The following is a 12315-nucleotide window of genomic DNA, read 5'->3' on the forward strand; positions in this document are numbered from 1 at the left end:
TTTACCATTGTCATATCCTAGATAATGGAGGTCAAATGTACACCTTATTCCTGAAACACCCACAATACGGCCACCCGTCATGACCATGTCCCCACGCATCTCCATGCAGTCCGACTTTGATTTTGTGCCGCCAGGGCCACAATAATATACCCCCTCTCTGAATGTCCGAGTGTGACCCCCTCCCCATGGGTTACTGCAGCTAGTGTTGCCAGCACTGCCACTGTGATAGTGTTAGAGTAGGGGATGAAGGGGTAGAAATGGTGTGATAGTGTTAGAGTAGGGGATGAAGGGGTAGAAATGGTGTGATAGTGTTAGAGTAGGGAATGTAGGGGTAGAAATGGTGTGATAGTGTTAGAGTAGGGGATGAAGGGGTAGAAATGGTGTGATAGTGTTAGAGTAGGGGGTGAAGGGGTAGAAATGGTGTGATAGTGTTAGAGTAGGGGATGAAGGGGTAGAAATGGTGTGATCGTGTTAGAGTAGGGGGTGAAGGGGTAGAAATTGTGTGATAGTGTTAGAGTAGGGAATGAAGGGGAAGAAATGGTGTGATAGTGTTAGAGTAGGGAATTAAGGAAAATAATGGTGTGATAGTGTTACTGTAGGGGGTGAAGGGGTAGAAATGGTGTGATAGTGTTACTGTAGGGGAAGAAGGGGTAAAAATGGTGTGATAGTGTTAGAGTAGGGGATGAAGGGGTAGAAATGGTGTGATAGTGTTAGAGTAGGGGATGAAGGGGTAGAAATGGTGTGATAGTGTTAGAGTAGGGGATGAAGGGGAAGAAATGGTGTGATAGTGTTAGAGTAGGGAATGAAGGAAAATAATGGTGTGATAGTGTTAGAGTAGGGGATGAAGGGGAAGAAATGGTATGATAGTGTTAGAGTAGGGAATGAAGGAAAATAATGGTGTGATAGTGTTACTGTAGGGGATGAAGGGGTAGAAATGGTGTGATAGTGTTAGAGTAGGGAATGAAGGAAAATAATGGTGTGATAGTGTTACTGTAGGGGACGAAGGGGTAGAAATGGTGTGATAGTGTTAGAGTAGGGGATGAAGGGGAAGAAATGGTGTGATAGTGTTAGAGTAGGGGATGAAGGGTTGGAAATGGTGTGATAGTGTTAGAGTAGGGGATGAAGGGGTAGAAATGGTGTGATAGTGTTAGAGTAGGGGATGAAGGGGTAGAAATGGTGTGATAGTGTTAGAGTAGGGGATGAAGGGGAAGAAATGGTGTGATAGTGTTAGAGTAGGGGATGAAGGGGAAGAAATGGTGTGATAGTGTTAGAGTAGGGGATGAAGGGGTAGAAATGGTGTGATAGTGTTAGAGTAGGGGATGAAGGGGTAGAAATGGTGTGATAGTGTTAGAGTAGGGGATGAAGGGAAAGAAATGGTGTGATAGTGTTAGAGTAGGGGATGAAGGGGTAGAAATGGTGTGATAGTGTTAGAGTAGGGGATGAAGGGGAAGAAATGGTGTGATCGTGTTAGAGTAGGGGATGAAGGGGTAGAAATGGTGTGATAGTGTTAGAGTAGGGGATGAAGGGGTAGAACTGGTGTGATAGTGTTAGAGTAGGGAATGAAGGGGGAAAATGGTATGATAGTGTTAGAGTAGGGAATGAAGGGGTAGAAATGGTGTGATAGTGTTAGAGTAGGGGATGAAGGGGTAGAAATGGTGTGATAGTGTTAGAGTAGGGGATGGAGAGAAAGTGTGTGAGCTGTACGTCCGATGCAAATGGAGTGTGTGGAGTATTTACACACTACTACTCCGCTTCGCACCGTGCCTCAGAACAGCCCTTAGCTGGGTGTTGTCAGTACTTACAATGTTTCCTTTGGGTCCAGGGTGGCCATCCATTCCAGTTACACCCTGCAACACACAGTCAGATGAGATGAAGCTTCTATTTAATACATGAAGCCATACACTCAGGTGAACACAAAGAGAAAAAGGATGTGAACATGGGGAGTGCCTCAAGGATAGACTCAGATATATACACTGTAGAAAGAGGCTGCAGTCATTTTGGTGCACTTTACCATATCAATTACCGTCATCAGGAAACATCATATTGGAACAAGAGGAGATTTCTCTCAAGTCCAAATGATGTAGAGAAGTTAAAGTGGAGGACATACACAGTTTCATATCTACAGCCATAACCGTTCTTATCATCTGAAGTATGTAATGTAGATACTGGATCTGTTATTTACCTATGTACTATAGATACTGGATCTGTTATTTACCTATGTACTGTAGATACTGGATCTGTTATTTACCTATGTACTATAGATACTGGATGTGTTATTTACCTATGTACTATAGATACTGGATCTGTTATTTACCTATGTACTATAGATACTGGATCTGTTATTTACCTATGTACTATAGATACTGGATGTGTTATTTACCTATGTACTATAGATACTGGATCTGTTATTTACCTATGTACTATAGATACTGGATCTGTTATTTACCTATGTACTATAGATACTGGATGTGTTATTTACCTATGTATTGTAGATACTGGATCTGTTATTTACCTATGTACTGTAGATACTGGATGTGTTATTTACCTATGTATTGTAGATACTGGATGTGTTATTTACCTATGTATTGTAGATACTGGATCTGTTATTTACCTATGTACTATAGATACTGGATCTGTTATTTACCTATGTACTATAGATACTGGATGTGTTATTTACCTATGTACTGTAGATACTGGATGTGTTATTTACCTATGTACTGTAGATACTGGATGTGTTATTTACCTATGTACTGTAGATACGGATGTGTTATTTACCTATGTACTGTAGATACTGGATGTGTTATTTACCTATGTACTGTAGATACTGGATGTGTTATTTACCTATGTACTATAGATACTGGATCTGTTATTTACCTATGTACTATAGATACTGGATCTGTTATTTACCTATGTACTATAGATACTGGATGTGGTATTTACCTATGTACTGTAGATACTGGATGTGTTATTTACCTATGTATTGTAGATACTGGATCTGTTATTTACCTATGTACTGTAGATACTGGATGTGTTATTTACCTATGTACTGTAGATACTGGATGTGTTATTTACCTATGTATTGTAGATACTGGATGTGTTATTTACCTATGTATTGTAGATACTGGATCTGTTATTTACCTATGTACTATAGATACTGGATCTGTTATTTACCTATGTACTATAGATACTGGATGTGTTATTTACCTATGTATTGTAGATACTGGATGTGTTATTTACCTATGTACTGTAGATACTGGATGTGTTATTTACCTATGTATTGTAGATACTGGATGTGTTATTTACCTATGTACTGTAGATACTGGATGTGTTATTTACCTATGTACTGTAGATACTGGATGTGTTATTTACCTATGTACTATAGATACTGGATGTGTTATTTACCTATGTACTGTAGATACGGATGTGTTATTTACCTATGTACTGTAGATACTGGATGTGTTATTTACCTATGTATTGTAGATACTGGATGTGTTATTTACCTATGTACTGTAGATACTGGATGTGTTATTTACCTATGTACTGTAGATACTGGATGTGTTATTTACCTATGTACTGTAGATACTGGATGTGTTATTTACCTATGTACTATAGATACTGGATGTGTTATTTACCTATGTACTGTAGATACTGGATGTGTTATTTACCTATGTATTGTAGATACTGGATGTGTTATTTACCTATGTACTGTAGATACTGGATGTGTTATTTACCTATGTACTGTAGATACTGGATGTGTTATTTACCTATGTACTGTAGATACTGGATGTGTTATTTACCTATGTACTGTAGATACTGGATGTGTTATTTACCTATGTACTGTAGATACTGGATGTGTTATTTACCTATGTACTGTAGATACTGGATGTGTTATTTACCTATGTACTGTAGATACGGATGTGTTATTTACCTATGTACTGTAGATACTGGATGTGTTATTTACCTATGTACTGTAGATACTGGATTTGTTATTTACCTATGTACTGTAGATACTGGATGTGTTATTTACCTATGTACTGTAGATACTGGATGTGTTATTTACCTATGTATTGTAGATACTGGATGTGTTATTTACCTAGGTACTTTAGATACTGGATGTGTTATTTACCTATGTACTTTAGATACTGGATGTGTTATTTACCTATGTACTTTAGACACTGGATGTGTTATTTACCTATGTACTTTAGATACGGAAGTGTTATTTACCTATGTATTGTAGATACTGGATGTGTTATTTACCTATGTACTGTAGATACTGGATGTGTTATTTACCTATGTACTGTAGATACTGGATGTGTTATTTACCTATGTACTGTAGATACTGGATGTGTTATTTACCTATGTACTGTAGATACTGGATGTGTTATTTACCTATGTACTGTAGATACTGGATGTGTTATTTACCTATGTATTGTAGATACTGGATGTGTTATTTACCTATGTACTGTAGATACTGGATGTGTTATTTACCTATGTACTGTAGATACTGGATGTGTTATTTACCTATGTACTGTAGATACTGGATGTGTTATTTACCTATGTACTGTAGATACTGGATGTGTTATTTACCTATGTACTGTAGATACTGGATGTGTTATTTACCTATGTATTGTAGATACTGGATGTGTTATTTACCTAGGTACTTTAGATACGGATGTGTTATTTACCTATGTATTGTAGATACTGGATGTGTTATTTACCTATGTACTGTAGATACTGGATGTGTTATTTACCTATGTACTGTAGATACGGATGTGTTATTTACCTATGTACTTTAGATACTGGATGTGTTATTTACCTATGTACTGTAGATACTGGATGTGTTATTTACCTATGTACTGTAGATACTGGATGTGTTATTTACCTATGTACTTTAGATACTGGATGTGTTATTTACCTATGTATTGTAGATACTGGATGTGTTATTTACCTATGTACTGTAGATACTGGATGTGTTATTTACCTATGTATTGTAGATACTGGATGTGTTATTTACCTATGTATTGTAGATACTGGATGTGTTATTTACCTATGTACTGTAGATACTGGATGTGTTATTTACATATGTACTGTAGATACTGGATGTGTTATTTACCTATGTACTGTAGATACTGGATGTGTTATTTACCTATGTACTGTAGATACTGGATGTGTTATTTACCTATGTACTGTAGATACTGGATGTGTTATTTACCTATGTACTGTAGATACTGGATGTGTTATTTACCTAGGTACTTTAGATACGGATGTGTTATTTACCTATGTACTGTAGATACTGGATGTGTTATTTACCTATGTACTGTAGATACTGGATGTGTTATTTACCTAGGAACTTTAGATACGGATGTGTTATTTACCTATGTATTGTAGATACTGGATGTGTTATTTACCTATGTATTGTAGATACTGGATGTGTTATTTACCTATGTACTTTAGATACTGGATGTGTTATTTACCTATGTACTATAGATACTGGATGTGTTATTTACCTATGTACTGTAGATACTGGATGTGTTATTTACCTATGTACTGTAGATACTGGATGTGTTATTTACCTATGTACTGTAGATACTGGATGTGTTATTTACCTATGTACTGTAGATACTGGATGTGTTATTTACCTATGTACTGTAGATACTGGATCTGTTATTTACCTATGTACTGTAGATACTGGATGTGTTATTTACCTATGTACTGTAGATACTGGATGTGTTATTTACCTATGTATTGTAGATACTGGATGTGTTATTTACCTATGTACTGTAGATACGGATGTGTTATTTACCTATGTACTGTAGATACTGGATGTGTTATTTACCTATGTATTGTAGATACTGGATGTGTTATTTACCTATGTACTGTAGATACGGATGTGTTATTTACCTATGTACTGTAGATACTGGATGTGTTATTTACCTATGTATTGTAGATACTGGATGTGTTATTTACCTATGTACTGTAGATACTGGATGTGTTATTTACCTATGTACTATAGATACTGGATGTGTTATTTACCTATGTACTGTAGATACTGGATGTGTTATTTACCTATGTACTTTAGATACGGATGTGTTATTTACCTATGTATTGTAGATACTGGATTTGTTATTTACCTATGTACTGTAGATACTGGATTTGTTATTTACCTATGTACTGTAGATACTGGATGTGTTATTTACCTATGTACTGTAGATACTGGATGTGTTATTTACCTATGTACTGTAGATACTGGATGTGTTATTTACCTATGTACTGTAGATACTGGATGTGTTATTTACCTAGGTACTGTAGATACTGGATGTGTTATTTACCTATGTACTGTAGATACTGGATGTGTTATTTACCTATGTACTGTAGATACTGGATGTGTTATTTACCTATGTACTATAGATACTGGATGTGTTATTTACCTATGTATTGTAGATACTGGATGTGTTATTTACCTATGTACTGTAGATACTGGATGTGTTATTTACCTATGTATTGTAGATACTGGATGTGTTATTTACCTATGTATTGTAGATACTGGATGTGTTATTTACCTAGGTACTTTAGATACGGATGTGTTATTTACCTAGGTACTTTAGATACGGATGTGTTATTTACCTATGTGTGTCATTAGTATTTTGTCGGTGTTCAATACAATACTGCCAAATCTCTGTCTGAACTGTGTGTGAAAGGAAAGTGTGTGTGTGTGTGTGTGTGTGTGTGTGTGTGTGTGTGTGTGTGTGTGTGTGTGTGTGTGTGTGTGTGTGTGTGTGTGTGTGTGTGTGTGTGTGTGTTCTAAACGTACAGGGGATCCGGGAGGTCCCTGAGGTCCCTTAGGTCCCAGCAACCCACGAGGTCCCTGGAGAGAGAGAAATACATGAAAATGCCAACATCAATGCCATGATCCATTTCAAAACATAGCAAATAAATATAGAATGTTTGTTAAATGTAAATCTATGATGTTTTTAAAATTATGACAACAATGACAACAATGAATGAATAATGGATTTTCATCTAAAGTATACTTGATGCTTCTTGAATCTCTCTGTACCATCATAGATTGATTTCACTATTCTTGATGTCTGCTGTCTTCACTGTCTATCACACAGTGCTATCTCAGTGCTGTGACTCAGTGCCCCTTCCTCTCACAGCTAGAGTATCTCAGAAAACCAGTGGTGTACCACCCCCTGGTGGTCTGTCTGAAATACTGCACCACACAATCTATCACTAATGATGCTCTCTCAGCCTTTTACTTTGTCTAACTCGTTTTCTCTCTGCCTATCTCGTTCCTCTTCTCCTTTGGGGAAATCCTGTCAGAGAGGAAGGGAAGCTTGTCTACCAGCCGTGAGGAGAGTAGACTGTGAACAAGAGGAATCTAAGGGCTTCTCACCCTGAGATTCACATATAGGGTCTAGGCTACCTAGTTACTAAACCTGTGTAAAAACAAACTGTGTACATATACCATAAGCTGGACACCATGTATGGATCTGAATCCAGAACGTATATGTCAACACATGCTTTATTAAGTTGTACAGTAAGTGTCACAATGACAGGGGATAGACATCATAAAAAAACACTTACTGGGTCACCAGGCAGCCCCCGTGGCCCGATCTCTCCATCGTCTCCCTGGAAACAGGAAGTGAGATGGTCAGAACAGGAAGTGGGAATTTGGAGTATAGGAGAGAGGGAGAGGGAAAGGGGAGGTGTGAAAGGAGGAGAGGACCGGAATGAAGTGATTGGTCCAGGTGATGGAGTGACACGGGGGTGTCAAAATGAGGCTCATCTACATGACAGATGACAGACACTTAGATCACACACTGACTAATCACACACACACACACACACACACACACACACACACACACACACACACACACACACACACACACACACACACACACACACCATACTGATGTGCTGACCTATGGACACACACACATACACACCATACTGATGTGCTGATCTATGGACACACACACACACACACACAAACACACACACACACACACAATACTGATGTGCTGACCTATGGACACACACACACACACACCATACTGATGTGCTGATCTATGGACACACACACACACACACACACACACACACACACACACACACACACACACACACACACACACACACACACACACACACACACACACACACACACACCATACTGATGTGCTGACCTATGGACACACACACACACACACACACACACACACACACACACACACACACACACACACACACACACACACACACACACACACACACACACACACACACACACACACACACACACCATACTGATGTGCTGATCTATGGACACACACACACACACACACACACACACACACACACACACACACACACACACACACACACACACACACACACCCACACACACACACACACACACACACACAGACACACCATACTGATGTGCTGATCTATGGACACACACACACACACACACACATACACACCATACTGATGTGCTGACCTATGGACACACACACATACACATACACACCATACTGATGTGCTGATCTATGGACACACACACACACACACACACACACACACACACACACACACACACACACACACACACACACACACACACACACACACACACACACACACCATACTGATGTTCTGACCTATGGACACATACACACACACACCTTACTGATGTGCTGACCTATGGACACATACACACACACACACACACACCATACTGATGTGCTGACCTATGGACACACACACACACACACCATACTGATGTGCTGACCTATGGACACACACACACACACACACACACACACCATACTGATGTGCTGACCTATGGACACACACACACACACACACCATACTGATGTGCTGACCTATGGACACACACACACACACACACACACACACACACACACACACACACACACACACACACACACACACACACACACACACACACACACACACCATACTGATGTGCTGACCTATGGACACACACACACACACACACACACACCATACTGATGTGCTGACCTATGGACACATACACACACACACACACACACACACACACACACACACACACACACACACACACACACACACACACACACACCATACTGATGTGCTGACCTATGGACACATACACACACACACACACACCATACTGATGTGCTGACCTATGGACACATACACACACACACACACACCATACTGATGTGCTGACCTATGGACACATACACACACACACACACACACACACACCATACTGATGTGCTGACCTATGGACACAGAGTGGGGAGATGAAGAAACAGAGAGCGAAACTGGGTAAGTATGATAAGAGATGGAGGGAGGGAGGGCAAGGGGTAGTACTTACTCTCTCTCCATCCTCTCCTGTGGGTCCGGGAGGTCCATGGGGTCCAGATTCACCCTAAAGGAACAGACAGAAGATCAGTGGGACATACACATAAAAAAAACATCCAAACACTGTCATACTACAACGGAGCTGAAATAACAACAACAAAGTGACTTACTCTGTGTCCCTTCTCACCAGGAAGTCCAGCCAGACCATCAAACCCTCTGTCTCCCTTGGTTCCGGTCTGACCAGGCATGCCTCTGGCTCCATCAGAACCAGCACGTCCCTGGAAAAACAGATGATTACAACACCCATCAACACTTACACCCGCTTCACCCTCCTTTCTGAAGGGCACAATTCTTCATTGTTTTTATTTAACCTTTATGTAACCAGGAAAGACCCTTGAGGTTAGAAACCTCATTTGCAAGGGGGGCCTGGCAAGAGGTCAGCAGGAAGTAGACTGCGTGAACATACAACACAAGAGCACAATACAATACGTAAGGGATAATTAACAAGAGGCTATGCGTTCTATGGAAAATAATGAACGACATGGAACTAACCTTCCACGGAGTTGCGTTATTTTCCAGAGAACACATAGAGCCCCGAGTTGGTTATCCATTTCATACCATGGCTATAATTTAACACATTTGCCTCTATAAATGTGTTTATTTGTCAGTAGAAATGTGTTCAACATCGAACGAAGTAGCTAGCAAGTTTAATAGATAGCTACAGTAGATGCCTTTTTAACCAAACAAACTGAATTGCTAGTTTCGCTAACCAAACCAACAGTCCTAGATTGCTATTGTGAAAAATCTAATTCAACAATGCCAATAATGTTTTCAATTTGGCTTTTGCTTTCAAAAGCAGCTCAAACATAGAACATGTATGAATGAACTATAGCCATTGAATTATACCGTGCTGATATACCGTACGTTAAAGGGAAATAATGCACGCTCTAGAATGCTCTTCAAGCCAATCAGAAACTAGTATTCAACAATGCCATGTTTTAAAATACATCAAAACTACATAAAAACTATACTAATTTGCACGCCAAACTCAAATATCCATCCAAGACTCCCATTCACACTTACCCTTCTGCCGGGCTTCCCAGAGGGTCCGTGAGAACCCAATGGTCCACGAGGTCCCTGTAACAACAGAAGGTTATGGAGAATCCAACAAGAAAACCCTACCACAGAACCCCAACAAAATATCCCTAACAAAAAAACCCAAGTAAGTTGTGTTTATAGAAAGGCCTTAAACTTGGGCTGGAGATTACAGAGGAACAGTTCCAGTGGTTCTAGAGGTCTAGAAACGTCCATCAGTCTTACCTGAGGACCGGACTCTCCAGACTCTCCCTTCAGTCCAGCCACACCTGGAGAACCCTGGGAGGAGGACAAACACAATAAGGTCACGGTAGGCTCAGATCAGCGGATGAATATGATCAGGCCACAGTCCAAACACTATTAATGTTGTAGCATCTGCATTAGAATTTAATAGGATCTTATCAACTATTAACACTATAATAAGTTATTCTCCTCAGGCTGTGTATGTGACAGGGGTGTGTGTGTGTGTGTGTGTGTGTGTGTGTGTGTGTGTGTGTGTGTGTGTGTGTGTGTGTACATACTGTGTGTGTGTGTGTGTGAGGAGACTGAGGAAGACTTTGGTACGTACCAGAGGACCAGATCTACCTGTCAAACCCATAGGGCCAGTAGGACCACGCATCGCCAGCTGGAGAGAGAAAACAGTTAGAGAAGTACAAAATGGTGTGTGTGTCTCAAATCACATCAAAGGTTATTTGTCACGTGCGCCGAATACAACAGGTGTAGACCTTACAGTGAAATGCTTACTTACAGGCTCTGTGTGCATATGTGTGTGTATGTACTTTTGTGTTTGCGTGTGTGTGTGTATGCACTTGTGTGTGTAAGCCTTACCCTAGCTTGTTGCATGATGGCTTGCATCTGGGCCTCCTGAGCAGACACCTGAGGTCCCTTCTGTCCAGAGTCTCCTCCAGAACTGAAGCGGAACTGAGGAGGAGAGCAGAACTCAGAACTCAGAACCAGACCCAACAGGTAAGGCCAGTCCAGTAGATACAGGTACATGGACAAAGATATAGAGACAGACCAAGAGACAGACCAAGAGACAGACACAGAGATGGACAAAAAGACAGAGACAGAGACAGACAGAGAGACAGACAAGGAGACAGACAAAGAGACAGAGACAGACAAAGAGAAAGACAAAGAGACAGAGACAGAAACAGACAAAGAGAAAGACAAAGAGAAAGACAAAGAGACAGAAACAGACAAATAGACAGAGACAGACAAAGCAAGAAGAGACACAGTGGGTTGAGAAAATGCCAAGTCATCTTACAGGCTAGGTTACCCATTCTTCAAACACAATGTCTAAATAAATAAATAAAATATGATTGTACTGAAACAAGTTATAAAAAAATACAAATTCAAATTCAGGCTTGGCTTGCATTAAAACTACTAAGTTGTAAAAACCGTAGCTTATACATCAACTGCCTGGTTATGGTCCTTTTCCCATCACAAGTTCACATGCCTATACTGGCATCTAGTGGTGAAATGTGGGTAATGCAACCAGTTGGTTGATCCTATAGAGATGTGTTTCAGTTTCTGTTGGTATGAATAAAAACAGACCAGTGAGGGTTTGTCACCACAACCATCACCACAACCGTGTTACTATGGAAGGAAAAAATAACATCGAACACAGGTTTGCATGAAGCTGGCAAACCTTACTTTTTTTAAATACAGCAACATCTCTCTAGCTAGGGATCTCTTTCATAATATTTTACTCTATATTTTTCAATTGTCTCTATATTTTTTCCAGTGAACCTCAAACCTCTCTCTCTCTCTCTCTCTCTCTCTCTCTCTCTCTCTCTCTCTCTCTCTCTCTCTCTCTCTCTCTCTCTCTCTCTCTCT

At 40.0% G+C, this 12315-nt stretch overlaps 1 protein-coding gene across 2 annotated transcripts in view; it reads right to left on the reverse strand.

The window, feature by feature from the left end:
* Positions 1-12315, reverse strand: part of LOC120025767 (collagen alpha-1(V) chain-like) — a 147132-nt gene that overhangs the window by 58875 nt on the left and 75942 nt on the right. For both annotated transcript variants that reach the window (XM_038970394.1, XM_038970393.1), the window contains exons 13-21: positions 11308-11400; positions 11048-11104; positions 10705-10758; positions 10468-10521; positions 9555-9662; positions 9398-9451; positions 7588-7632; positions 6812-6865; positions 1803-1847 (exon numbers count right to left, since the gene is read on the reverse strand). In XM_038970394.1, coding sequence (XP_038826322.1) covers positions 1803-1847; positions 6812-6865; positions 7588-7632; positions 9398-9451; positions 9555-9662; positions 10468-10521; positions 10705-10758; positions 11048-11104; positions 11308-11400 — 564 coding nt within the window. The remainder of the gene's footprint in view (positions 1-1802; positions 1848-6811; positions 6866-7587; positions 7633-9397; positions 9452-9554; positions 9663-10467; positions 10522-10704; positions 10759-11047; positions 11105-11307; positions 11401-12315) is intronic.

This window comes from Salvelinus namaycush, chromosome 31 (assembly GCF_016432855.1).
Source record: "Salvelinus namaycush isolate Seneca chromosome 31, SaNama_1.0, whole genome shotgun sequence".
NCBI lineage: Eukaryota > Metazoa > Chordata > Actinopteri > Salmoniformes > Salmonidae > Salvelinus > Salvelinus namaycush.